This window comes from Podarcis raffonei, chromosome 5 (assembly GCF_027172205.1).
Source record: "Podarcis raffonei isolate rPodRaf1 chromosome 5, rPodRaf1.pri, whole genome shotgun sequence".
In the NCBI taxonomy this organism is placed as follows: Eukaryota; Metazoa; Chordata; class Lepidosauria; order Squamata; family Lacertidae; genus Podarcis; species Podarcis raffonei.
In genome coordinates this window covers 39344922-39358530 of record NC_070606.1, presented here as the reverse complement: position 1 = coordinate 39358530, position 13609 = coordinate 39344922, and the positions used below count along the sequence as shown (strand labels likewise).

At 39.4% G+C, this 13609-nt stretch overlaps 1 protein-coding gene across 4 annotated transcripts in view; it reads left to right on the top strand.

Moving 5' to 3' along the window:
* BTAF1 (B-TFIID TATA-box binding protein associated factor 1) overlaps positions 1-13008 on the top strand; it is a 40431-nt gene extending 27423 nt beyond the window's left edge. For 2 of the 4 annotated variants that reach the window (XM_053388762.1, XM_053388764.1), the window contains exons 25-38: positions 1216-1364; positions 2950-3102; positions 4144-4265; positions 4362-4529; positions 4682-4759; positions 4848-4977; positions 5070-5211; positions 5356-5486; positions 6837-6962; positions 7449-7601; positions 8893-9104; positions 9956-10115; positions 10803-10973; positions 11314-13008. In XM_053388762.1, the coding sequence (XP_053244737.1) occupies positions 1216-1364; positions 2950-3102; positions 4144-4265; positions 4362-4529; positions 4682-4759; positions 4848-4977; positions 5070-5211; positions 5356-5486; positions 6837-6962; positions 7449-7601; positions 8893-9104; positions 9956-10115; positions 10803-10973; positions 11314-11463 (2045 nt within the window). In that variant the 3' untranslated portion in view covers positions 11464-13008. Of the gene's footprint in view, positions 1-1215; positions 1365-2949; positions 3103-4143; positions 4266-4361; positions 4530-4681; positions 4760-4847; positions 4978-5069; positions 5212-5355; positions 5487-6836; positions 6963-7448; positions 7602-8892; positions 9105-9955; positions 10116-10802; positions 10974-11313 lie in introns of those variants that run through there. The other 2 variants (XM_053388763.1, XM_053388765.1) reach the window with 2 other exon arrangements.
* Positions 13009-13609: the final 601 nt, after the last annotated feature.

Genomic DNA, 13609 nt, shown 5'->3' with positions numbered 1-13609 from the left:
AAACCATTCTGTAACCCACTAACTTTGATAGTAATGACCAGAGACTGTTTCTACCTTGACCCAGGTACATGACTTCCAGTTGCTCTTATTCTCAAGCTTTCAGTTCCACAAAGTCATGAGAGTATCTTGCTTCAGTAGTTGAGAAGATCATGTACCCACGCTCATAGCTGCCCAGTCTTAATATGATTCCAGTTCCGTCTAATTTTTTTTTTTTAATCGCCACAATTTATGCATTTGGTGAAGGCTGTGCTGAAAGACACCAGAGATCCCTTGACCTTCATGAGTTGTGTGGTGTGGGGATAGCCTGAAGTGTTCTTGTGTGCAGGTTGAAAATTGCATGTGGCCCTTTGAATGGGAGCCAGAATTCAAGTAATGTACAGTTAACACTATGAGAAGTAGCATCATCAGGAGTCCACACGTGTCCTCGCTGTGGTTGCCATGGTGAGTGTACCACTGTGTCCTGAAGAACCTGATAATTCCAAGTTGTGTTTCGGTAAGGGGCGGGCGGTGGTAGGAAGAATGGCTCTGATGAGAGGGAAAGCATAACAGCAATTACTGCGCCACACTGATATGGAAGGAATTCACTCCAGCGGATACTTCATGGCTGCGCCTAATACAGCATTTATCAGGTCTGCTTTCTTTAGCTTATGCAGGGCTGCCTGCATCCAATCCCATGCTGCATCTATGCAACATGAGTCTTCCTCTGATCATTGAAAAGCAAAAAGTGGGATTCCCTCCCCTATATATGCCCAAAAGTTCCACCCTGTTTCCTTTAAAAAAAATAATGTTATTTTCCATTAAGATGAATACTGCACAGCATGCTATAGCAATAGAACATTCTATATTGGTGCCATTTTCTTAGCACTGAGCTGGAAGGTAGTTTTTTAAAATGTACCATCTGACCTGTAAAAGAAGAACTGTCTGAAGAGAAAATGGAAAATGTAAGTGAGAAGTTTTCAGGGGTTGCAGATATTCATAACTGGACCAGCTGTATCAAAAATACATATTTTCAGGGGGAACAGGGGTTGCATTAGGAAGTGGGAGGCAGGAAAGCCCCATTCCACAGGGGCAACACTGCTCTCAGAAATTAAGATTCATGCACATGTGATTCAGTAATTGCTGTTCAGATGCATTTTGGGTTTAGATAAGACGGATTTATTGTTGTGGAAATGGCTCCAAAACTGGTAAAGAGAAGCTCCTTAATTATTAATCCAGGTGTAATGGAACAGCTAGATGTCGGAATTGTTCCCTATATAGTTCTCCTTGTGGTTCCAGTTCTGGGCAGAATGAGCGATCAAACAGACAGTGTGCGTTTCATGGCCACCCAGTGCTTTGCTACGCTGATTAGATTAATGCCTCTTGAGGTAAGTCAAAGTCAGTGAGCGAGCCCTGTAAAAAAGCGTATTGGCATATAGTGATAGAAAGGAGCAGTCTTTCAGTATTGCATCTTATTTAGGTAAACAAGTAAAAGTTTCAGGATTCAGCAAGTAATGCATTTTGTGTCAGAAATCTTCTCAACTGATTAAAATATGAAGTTTTGGAGCTTGGAATATTATATTTTACAAATACTTGGATTGAACATTCACTTTGAATTTCAAATGCATTCTTTCATACGATGTTTGATTCATTCTTCATTCTTGATCCTAGCACCTTTCTAGACTCTTAGTTAAATTTGTCTTTGTGCATTTGCAAACACTGAAACTATCTCTATTATGACTGTGAAATTTAACACTGAAAGATCAAGAAACCACTCAGGAATAGCAAGAAACATAACAGCATACAAAGAAGTCAGTGTTGTAGAAAAGATAAATGAGTCCTTTACATTCTTCTCTCTCCTCCCTCACATTTTGTCAGTTTAAAGGAGGCAGGCTTGAAACTGACAAAGTGGGTGTCTGTGCCACGTAAATCACCGTTAACTCTTTTGATTTTACTGTGTCATAATGCCACTTAAAACATTAATTCTCAATGCCTGATCATAGTTTAATCTGCTTGGGAAAACACTTCTCTGTACAGTTTGTCCTTCTTGTTTGGTTGCAACATAAGTTTGTCTTTAAAGCATCCTGTACAGACCACTGTGTGGGTTACCTTACACAATAGATCTGTGATCTACTGGTATGCAGATGGTGCTATATAAATAATGGAACCTGCATGTTAGATGACATAGCTGTTGAGGCTTTGAACACCTATATATCTGCAGAGTTCAGGGGATGCTCTGTTTGAACACCTGCACTTCATTGAGACTTACCTTTCTCCCAATTCATAGAATCATAGAGTCAGAAGGGACCCCCAAGAGTCATCTAGTCCAATCCCCTGCAATGCAGAAATCTCAACTAATTACCATATTGGTCCGAATATAAGCCGCACCTTTAAAGTTCCAGCGGGGGAAAAGGAAAAAAGGCAATACCCAAATATAAGCCGCTCCCTTAAAATTCTGCAGGCACTCACACCTGTTCCATTTTACCGTATGTCTGTTTCAGCAAGGATATCCTAAAAGCCAATTTTTGTAAGGTCACAAATTTAACTTTTCACGGTCGGAATTTGGAAAAAAGTAAGGCTTATATTCAGGCCATTATGGTAATTGTTTTTTCTGCTGATTGCTATTTATCTGCCGATTCCTGAGTAGATCATGTAACGGAAGCATCACTATTTCTTAATTGTGAACTGAACACACTTCTACAGCATTATTTTCAAGAAAATAACTACACTGGAAGGCAGTAGTTTGTTTGAATGTTTAATTCCCATTCTGTGTTAAAAGTCTGAAAGCTGAGTTACTTCAAATTAATGACACTTTCAAATTGTGTGATTTCATTATGCTTTTTGTAGAATATTAGTATTGATAGAGTTGAAACATGAATTAAAATTAACTTTTAGCATATCATGAACTTTATTTCTTATTTTAATTAAATATGCAAGATACTGTACATATAAATATATATTTTCTTGTTTCAGGCTGGCATTCCAGACCCACCAAATATGCCTGAGGACTTAATCAAAATTAAAGCCAAAGAGCGCCATTTTCTGGAACAATTATTGGATGGGAAAAAACTTGAAAACTATAAAATTCCAGTACCCATTAAAGCAGAACTAAGAAAATATCAGCAGGTAAATTCTTATGGGAAGTTTTTTTAATTTCAAGACACACATAATTTCCTTATCAAATTTGTCTTGTGGATTGGTTTGAATAGCTTTTATTATTATTTAAATTTGTATTTTGGAACCTGATATGAAAATCATATAGTTTCTGGTCTTCTGAACACTGCTTCCAATCATTATTTTTATGAAGACTTGAACATAAATAAAAAAAAATCCCATTAATGCCTACCTGGAAAAAATGCAAGTACAGTGGTACCTCAGGTTACATACGCTTCAGGTTACAGACACTTCAGGTTACAGACTCCACTAACCCAGAAATAGTACCTCGGGTTAAGAACTTTGCTTCAGGATGAGAACAGAAATCACATAGCGGTGGCGTGGCGGCAGCAGGAGGCCCCATTAGCTAAAGTGGTGCTTCAGGTTAAGAACAGTTTCAGATTAAGAACAGACCTCCGGAACGAATTAAGTTCTTAACCCGAGGTGCCACTGTAGAGTTGTATAGCTTCTACTGATCAAGAATTGTATCTAATAAGATTCCTGAGATTAATCATAAAATACATGAGCAGAGTTGGAAATAAATTCCTCTGTGCAAGCACCGTACTAGGTGGCTTTTTTTGTACTTAAGACGTTTTAGAAATATTTATCAAATTCTTGGCTCTAGTGCACACTTCTGAGTGCTGGCAGTTTCATGAAGTGGTATAATGTTAACATTAAAGTGTCAGAGGTCTGGCTGGGAGGAGAGGACAGCTTTTACTTCTAGCAGAATCTCTAAGAAAAGCATTAATACGCCCCCAAGAGGTGTGGTTACTGGGGAGAAAAATGCTTTTTATTCTTCTTCTTTTTGCTATATGAGTGGTAAGGCTTTTTTTTTTTTTTGCACCAGAATTTTAATGTATTTCAATTTTGCCTCTTGTTTTCACTTTATCTAGCCTACTTGCTGTCTGTTTTTTTGGCTGTGAATGTATTTTAAATGTTAATAATTGTGGAGGCCTTTTTAAGGGGCATAAGAACAGAAGCCTAAATTATGTTCCTCTTCCTTTCTGTTCACAGGAAGGTGTGAATTGGTTGGCTTTTCTCAACAAATACAAGCTTCATGGAATCCTCTGTGATGATATGGGCTTGGGTAAAACCTTGCAGTCCATCTGTATTCTTGCAGGAGATCACTGTCTCAGGTAGCATGCGCAATTACGGCTAGTCAGTTTTTACATCAACATATTTGCAGTGTAGAAGATGTGACATTTCTTGTGATTTGGTTTTGTTCTCCAAAGGGCCCAAGAATATGCAAGAACTAAGATGGCCGATAGTGTTCCACTCCCATCCTTAGTGGTGTGCCCTCCCACACTCACAGGCCATTGGGTGGATGAAGTGGGCAAATTTTGTTCCAAAGAGTATCTAAATCCTTTGCACTATACTGGCCCTCCCACAGAGAGGGCTAGGTAAGTACTGTAATATAGCTTGGCTCTAAGATTTGCTTTGCAGTGACAGTTCCTTCTGTTGTGATTATGTGAAAAGTACTAAAAATAAGTGTACAGGTTTATTTTTTGTTGCCGTCTCTAAAGTTCTACTTTTTATACTTTATCTTCTTAAGGTTGCAGCACCATGTGAAAAGATACAACCTAATTGTAGCTTCCTATGATGTTGTGAGAAACGACATTGATTTTTTCAGGTAAAAGCTATAGTTCTTCCTGCTATTTTGAAAGATACTGTATGTTTCAAGGCTATTTTAAGTTGATTAGTTGTGTTTTCTTTCCTAGAAATATTAAATTTAACTACTGTATTCTTGATGAAGGCCATGTCATCAAAAACGGAAAAACAAAACTGTCCAAAGCAATAAAACAGTTGACTGCCAATTATAGGATAATCCTCTCTGGGACACCAATTCAGGTAATCCCCGCTATCTCTTGAAATAAATAAATGCATGAGAACTGGCCCAGTTTGCCGTAATTAAAAACAATGATTGTTTATCCTATTTTCAGAACAATGTCTTAGAATTGTGGTCACTGTTTGACTTCCTTATGCCGGGATTTTTGGGTACTGAGCGCCAGTTTGCAGCTCGCTATAGCAAGCCCATCTTAGCAAGCAGAGATGCCCGGAGCTCTGGTCGAGAACAGGAGGCCGGTAAGAAGCAAGTTCTGTTGCTTAATGAAGCACTGTTGTTCTTGGGGAAAGTTAATCCTGCTGTGGGTGAGACACCAGAAGAATCCTGTTCTTGTTTAGTGGCTTTGCTGATCCATATGCTCTTCCTTTGGTGGGCATTTGCAGGTGTTCTTGCAATGGAAGCATTGCACAGGCAAGTACTGCCATTTTTGTTGAGAAGGATGAAAGAAGATGTGCTACAGGATCTTCCGCCCAAAATTATTCAAGACTATTACTGCATCCTCAGTCCTCTACAGGCAAGTTCCTTGCGCTGGTTTGCATTCCGCTGATATTAGTAAACAACAAACGAGCCTGTTGTAGATCTTCTCAGATCCTATACTTGTTCTAAATTGGAATTTTATTATGTTTTGTCCTGCCTGGAAAATATTGCTGGGGCTTGCGTCCAAGATAACAACATTCTCATTGATGAGCAGTTAGTCATAACTTCTTGGACTCAAAACCCTTTGTTTTTTTTCTGGACTGTTGAAATAGCTTTTGTCTTGTGCTGTAGTTTATATGTAGTGTATGGTTAATAATAATGATGATGATGATGATGATGATGATGATGAAGGGAATCAACAGTGAGGATAGTTAATGCTGCTCTGGTGTGGAGCAAAAGCTTCTGTCCCTCTGGATATGAATACAGTCATACCTCATGTTACGTTTGCTTTAGGTTGAGCATTTTCAGGTTGCGTCCCACGGCGACCCAGAAGTACCAGAAAGGGTTACTTCCGGGTTTCGCCGCCTGCGCAAATGCTCAAAATGAGGTCACACACATGCGCAGAAGTGGCAAATCGTGACCCGCAGACGTGGGTTGCATTCTGCTCATGTTGCAAACGGGGCTCTGGAACGGATCCCGTTCGCAACCAGAGGTACCACTGTAGTTGAGTAGAGTGCCCTTTTCTAAGCATTTTCCTTTGGGCTTATGTTAAGAATAAGATAGTTGTGGTTGTATATTCCCTTGCAAAGAAGAAATGCAGTGGCTTAATCCTGAAAATGGCAGTGTGTTGAGCATTCAGTAGTTTAAATTGTTGCTGGATTATAGTTTGGGAAACAACAGTACCTAAGAAATGAAACAGAAACCATGGCTGTCTAACACAGGATGCTTACCTTCTGTCAACTATATTGTTGAGGTTAATGTGGGAGTAGGTAAATAGGTAAATGACCCCGGATGGTGAAGTCCAGTCAAAGGCGACTATGGGGTTGTGGCATTCAACTCGCTTCAGGCCAAGGGAGCCGGCGCTTGCCCACAGACAGCTTTCCAGCATGACTAAACGGCTTCTGGCGCAATGGGACACCATGACGAGTGCCAGAGCGCACAGAAACACTATTTACCTTCCTGCTGCACCAGTACCTATTTATCTCCTTGCACTGGTGTGCTTTCAAACTGCTATGTTGGCAGGAGCTGGGACAGAGCAACGGGAGCTCACCCCATCACGCAGATTCGAACCGCCAACCTTCCGATCAGCAAGCCCAAGAGGCTCAGTGGTTTAGACCACAGTACCACCCTCTTTAAAAAGATAGCTACTGTTGAACACACCCCTTTGTGGGGTAATTTTGAAGTGAACAATAGTCTATTAAGCATAAATTTCTTCCTTTCTTAATAGGTTCAGCTTTATGAAGATTTTGCCAAGTCCCGTGCCAAATGTGATGTGGAAGAAACTGTTTCAGCAGTGTCACTGGTTGAGGAAACTGAGAAACCAAAACTTAAAGCCACAGGACATGTGTTTCAGGTTGAAATTTCATTTTGTTACATCTTCCTTACAAATATTTAATAAAAGTAGTAATTTTTGTGTAACTGGTGATTGTTTGATTAAACACTGTAGGTATATTGAACCAAAGCAGTGAGCTGCCTCTAAATTTCCAAAATAGATTTTAAGCTTGGTGATATATAAATGTAAAATTTATTAAATAATACGTTATAACTTATAGAGTGCGGAGTATTCATAGATTCACAGGAAGCAAAGAAATTATTTTTTAAAAATACAGGGTAAAGTAATTGCTCCAGGGACAAATTTGTCAATCATATTTTTTTCTGCCCTCCACAACTGATTATGATTAAACAATGAACATTAGTTAGCTGTCAGTATGGCATCTATCTCCACAATCTTTAGCAAGATTTCGACAAGTAAGAGAAATATACTATCTTGTGCCTTATCTGAATATATATTAAGTTGTTATGCATGTTTAATGGCTTCCTTCATGGGGTTTTTTCTTAGGCACTGCAGTATTTAAGGAAACTCTGCAACCATCCAGCATTAGTTTTAACTGCTCATCATCCAGAGCACAAGAGGATTACAGAAAAGCTTGCCATTGAGAATTCTTCCCTTCGAGACATCCAGCATGCACCTAAACTCTCTGCTTTAAAACAGGTGAGGAAAACCCTGGCTGCATATCTAGTTTTAGGGAAAGTGTTCTCCTTAAGCCTGTTCATTTTTTATATGTAACAAAGGGATGGGAAAGAAATTGTGGTATCAATTATAAAATTCATAGAATTGTAGTTGGCAGGGACCCTGAGGGTCATCTGGTCCAACCCCCTGCAATGCAGAAATCTCAACTAAATCATACATGACAGATGGCCATCCAACCTCTGCTTCAAGACCCTCAGAGGAAGGAGAGTCCACCACCTCTCGTGGGAGTTTGTTCCACTGTCGAACAGCTCTTGCTGTCAGAAAGTTCTTTCTGATGGTTAGTCATTGTTACTTGAAACCATTGCTTCAGGTCCTAGCTTCTGGAGCAGCAGAAAACAAGCTTGCTCCATGTGACAGCCCTTTAGATATTTGAAGACAGCTATCATATCTCCTCTCAGTCTCCTCGTTACTAGGCTAGACATACCCAGTTCCCTCAACCCATTCCTCATAAGACTTGGTTTCCAGACCCTTGATCATCTTGGTCGCCCTCCTCTGCACACATTCCTGTCCTCCTTAAATTGTGGTGCCCAGAGCTGGACACAGTGCTCCAGGTGTGTTCTGACCAAGGCAGGATAAAAGTGTTCAATATAGATCAGTTTATAAAAAAACACATTAAGGAAATAGAAATTCTATCATCCTGAACACATGTGCATGATTTCTGTTCTTGTTTTGTTGCAATCCTGGAATCAGCATCTTTTATGAAAAGCAGATTTGCTTCTTGCTTTGTCACTCTTGTCTCATTTCTAAGCTTATGCCAAAATACTCGCACGCGGTCATTAGTATGAAGTAGATTTCACCCATAAGTACTTTAAAAAAGAGAAATAAATGGTACTGCAGCTGATGTGTCCTAGCCATTCTCTAGCTTCTAATGCATGTACATGTGCACCTCCAGAGGGTTTAAGAATAAAATATTTTTAACTTCTTTGCAGCTTCATTGGTTTCATGTTTTGATATTATGACACCTGGGAAGGCGCCTCATCCATTGTTAGATTTGGCTGGTCCTGTATTTTCTTCTCACTGGCAGCAGCTGTCCAGATTCTCTGGCAGTGATCTTTGCCATCACCTGCTACCTGTCTCTTAATTGGCAGTACCAGGGATTAAACATCCGAATTCTGCATGCGAAGCATGCACTGTCCTGTTTGAGCAACGATGACTCCTCCAATGGATGAAATCTGTATAATAATTTTAAATGGAGAATATATGCCTACTAAGTTCAGTGACTAATGGCATGCTTTTGTATTTGGTCTTTAAGCTGCTACTAGATTGTGGCTTGGGAAACGGAGGCTCCTCAGAAAGCGGCACAGAAGCCATAGTTGCACAACACAGGATCCTTATCTTTTGTCAACTCAAGAGTATGCTGGATATAGTTGAACATGACCTTCTCAAGCCCCACTTGCCCTCTGTTACTTACCTGCGACTGGATGGCAGCATACCTGCTGGTCAGAGGCATTCCATTGTGTCAAGGTAAATCCAGAGTCAGATATATTCTAACAGAGTAGCTCTTGCATGTAGAGCTCCCACAGTTGCTGAAGGAAATGAAATCCTATTTCGTCAACTTGGAATACATAACTCAAATGGCCCCAGTGGCCTGCTTTTATGCTGGATGCAGAGGAGAGGACCGCTCATCCTTGGTGCCCAGCATAAACATGAAAATGGCATTAAGGTGAACTTAATCAGCAACAGTGGGTACTTTTCCCTCTCTTACTTTTGCAAAACGACATTTTGCTTACCAGATGTTAACTTAATGGACAGAAATTCTGCCTGGGTTCCTGACTGGAAACCATACAAGAGTTTGCCTTCCTTTTAGCATACTGTTTTGCTTTGAACTCACATTTTGCACTCATTGCTCTTGAGTCACAATGGGTTTTGGCACTGGGCAGGGACCGTAACTGGGATGAGTAGAAATGGGCTGCTCACACGGTCCCATCTAGAGGTGATGGCGCTATCTACAGACCCAGGTTGGTGAAGGTATTCAGAAGTAGCTCATACCGTTGACTTGTCTTAAGCTGGGTTTTCTGACCTCTTCTCCCTCCCACCACAAGAGTTAGGCTAGAGGTGCCCTGTCAGCAGATGGGCAGTTTCTAGTGAAGCCATGATTTCTGTCCATGCAACACCATAAGTATCTGGAAGGTGCAAGCAATAAAGTTGTTACGGTTTTAACACAATCTAGCGTCAGTTTCTGACCTGTCTCTTTCCCTTTCTCTCCAGTCCCTCCACCCCACCAGCACTCTGTCTGCTCAGCCCTGCCATTGTGCGTTCAAGCTTTTTCTGCATGTGCAACCATGTAAATCTAAACTGGCTTTTTTCATTCACAGGTTTAATAATGATCCCTCCATAGATGTCCTCTTGCTCACTACTCATGTTGGTGGACTGGGCCTTAATTTAACTGGAGCTGACACAGTGGTATTTGTTGAACATGACTGGAATCCAATGAAAGACCTCCAAGCCATGGACCGAGCACATCGTATTGGACAGGTAAAGCATAAATTGCTGCCGATTTGGGAGCAATTAAAACCATTTCAATAAATCCAAAATCGGTTTAAGCTTCCTAAACCAATGGCATAAATAGCCCCCATCATTCAGAGTTTGTGCTTTCAGTTTATAACCACCATTTTCTAAAATAATGGAGACGTGGAGCTGAAAGCATTAGCATAGACTAGCTAGCAAAGCGAGTTTCAAGGCAAAAAGTTCTGTTTTACTGCAGTCTTCCCCCTCCCCTGAAAAAAATGTTTCTTCACTTTTCATCCTGCCCAAAAATAGATATTTGCTATTTACCAGAGAAGGGATCTCATTAACACCCAAGATAAATCCTAGGAAGAAAAAATACTATCCTAGGAAGGAAAAAATACTATTTATATATTCCATAATTTATTGCAATTTATTCCATACTCCTTTAAAGGTCCTCATTGGGGTCTGCATCCTTTCTTTCCTCTCCACCGTTGAGCCAGGCCTGGGTTCTCTTATGCTGTGAACATTTTTATCTTGTTCAAAACCTGGATTGAAAGTACAGTGAAAAATTTGCTTCCAATGATGAAGGCCTCTATTGCTTCCTTTATTTTCTATTATGGTGTGATTGAGTGTATATCGAGTGTCTTCCCCTACATTTTATTTTACCCTGTGGTAGTTTCTTGAACGCTCACGAATGTTAACTGTCTCCTGCAGAAACGAGTTGTTAATGTTTATCGCCTGATTACAAGGGGAACCTTGGAAGAAAAAATAATGGGTCTGCAGAAGTTCAAAATGAATATTGCAAATACAGTGATTAGTCAAGAGAATACTAGTCTACAAAGCATGGGGACAGATCAGCTACTTGACCTCTTCACACTCGACAAGGTAAAGAGTAGCTCACATATGATCTGAAAGCAAGCGGCTAATGCTAACATAGTTGTAATGCTTTGGATTTGTCAACAATGTTTGGTAAGATTTGCCATGGAATTATAGCCATTCTCCCTTTATGCCGGAAGTCTTTAATTTCATTGATGTGAGAAAGATGAGTACCCTCTTGCTTCTGCTCGCTATTGTGTTGTAATTTGCAGAGACTGCTTTAGGATTGTTGGATCTTTTAAGTACTGATTTATGTATTTGCAGATGCTTTCTGACTCTTAAAATACATAGATTTCAATGTGCTTCTCTTTCTCTTTTTCTTCCACTTCACCTTCCAAATACCTTCAAGGATGGAAAAAATGAAAAATCAGATGCTGTCCCTTCTGCTTCTGGAAAAACAACTATGAAGTCCGTTCTTGAGAATCTTGGAGACCTGTGGGATCAAGAACAGTATGACACCGAATATAGTCTTGAAAAATTTATGCATTCACTCAAATGACCATTTTAATACAGTGGTTGCTAGTTGACATTTTCAGCTGATATTCAGCAACTCTCAAAGCAATTATAGTGGACTTCAAGCATAACATGTAAATATACTTGTGGAAAAATTATGAGAAAGGGCTGGCATTTTGAATAGAGCCGCCTTTGTCACTTTGGGATAGTTAAAGTCTTAAATACTTGCATTATACAAAACCTCTAAATGTAAACTTACTGTAAGGTAGTTCTGAATTTCCAGAATAGCTACAGATTCTTATTTGATAGAAAAATAAAACAGGTCTTAACAGGTTTTGCACATGTTGATAAGTGTTACTTCTCTTTTGAAATATGCCTGTTGCTCCCTCTTCCCTCAATCTGCAGTAATTTGTACAGAGTGTTTGAGTATTTAACTAGTTTGTTCTTTTAAACCTCACTTTAGCTAACTTTCATAGTATACTTTAAGAATGTTTAGTCTAACAAGTTAGAATGAGGTTTAGATCTCTTCAGGATATATACATTGGTAGAATAATGGCGAAGCCTATCACTCTGGAAGAATATTAGGGAATTAAATGAAACTTCAAGTATTAAAGTTCTCAGCTTTATATTTAAGTATGTGGTGCTCTTCAGTCTTCTGACATTTTGAGAGCAGTTGACTTTTTCATAGGAATTGCAGGTAATGGCTTATTTTAGGCCATTTCCACATCCTGTTTAGAGGGTGCCATTTTTAAAGTTTGTGTGTGTACATATCTATATGTATATATGTGTGGCTAGAACATAGCCCAGTTAAGAAAGCAATTGTATGAAGTAGACTTCAATCCTATTTTTTTTAACCAAAAGAGCAAATATATAAACAGAGTTTTTCTAGCAGTAGATCTTATAAAATTGAGGTTCCATGCTAGAAAGACTCTCTAATGCATGAACCTCTTAAGTGAAAGAGGGAAGAAGCTTTGAGGTCCAGAGAGGTAGTCTATTTAGAAATGCCTTCAGGGCATCAGAGGGAAAGAAGTATTTACAAGCTGAAATCATGTAACAAATTTTAGGAAGCTTTAATAACAGAGTAAGAATAACAAGAGTTGTACATTTTTTAAAAAAAGTGTCTTCTAAAAGGGAGTCAGTAGTGACATATGTCTGTGCATAGATGTGCATGTCTGTACCAAACGTGGACACGGTTTTCTAAATATATTAAAGGCAAACCTACATAAGCTGTCAGAATGCATACATGAAATATATGTTTAGTTGTCATATCTAGGGTTGGCGCTTGCTGTGCAATTCAGCATCGGAGCTTGAATAGCCATGAGATTTCAACAACATAGAGAGATGGTTTTAAATGTTGACTTACAGAGCAAGGTCATTTTGCAGCACTTGCATATGAATGGACGTGTTTCAGATTTCAGTAGATATATGAACTGCCATACTGTAACATTAAACTAGCATTCCGTAAAAAAAAAAAATTAAAAAAGCCAAACTGGCATTAATCATCCCGTTATATATCTCATGTAGTTCTTTCTGTATATTTGGTCATAAACCTGACAGCTGCATGGAAAAAATAAAATAAAATTGGCATTTCTCTGGATGAATGTTTTGTGGGGGAAATGCAGCTGGTTTCCTGGCGCTGAACACTTACAAGATTGTGTGATCTGGTTTTTCTATTAAATGGCTGAGGAAAATCACACTATGACACAGATCTATCTACTGCTATTTCAGCAGAGGATTTTAATGACTGATCTTGGTATCCTCCTGTCTGTCCTCGCAGGCTAATTCAACTTCTTATGAAAATGCCTGATAAAGAAATTGGGCAGCATAAAGCATGCATATAGTTATCAGTTGTACTTTGAGATAAATGTCTGGCTTCTACTAGAATATGTGTGCACAAATTTAGGTCTACTCTTTATATCTAGGTTTTATTTAGACTGTACATTTTAGGACAATACAAATTATCTTCTTTCACCTCCCTGAAATGTCAAACACCATCTCTCTCTCTCCCATCCCCCTGTCTCACACACATGCTGCTACTAACCTCTTTTGCCACCTTTCAGCAAGAGCTTATCCTCTGCAGTGTATTTAGAAATGATGAGCTTATTTGGTTATGCTCCTTGTCACCATCCTTTATAGTTGCTGGCAGCCATTGTAGGTAGCCCTGGCTATTTATAGAATCAATAAACACTGCC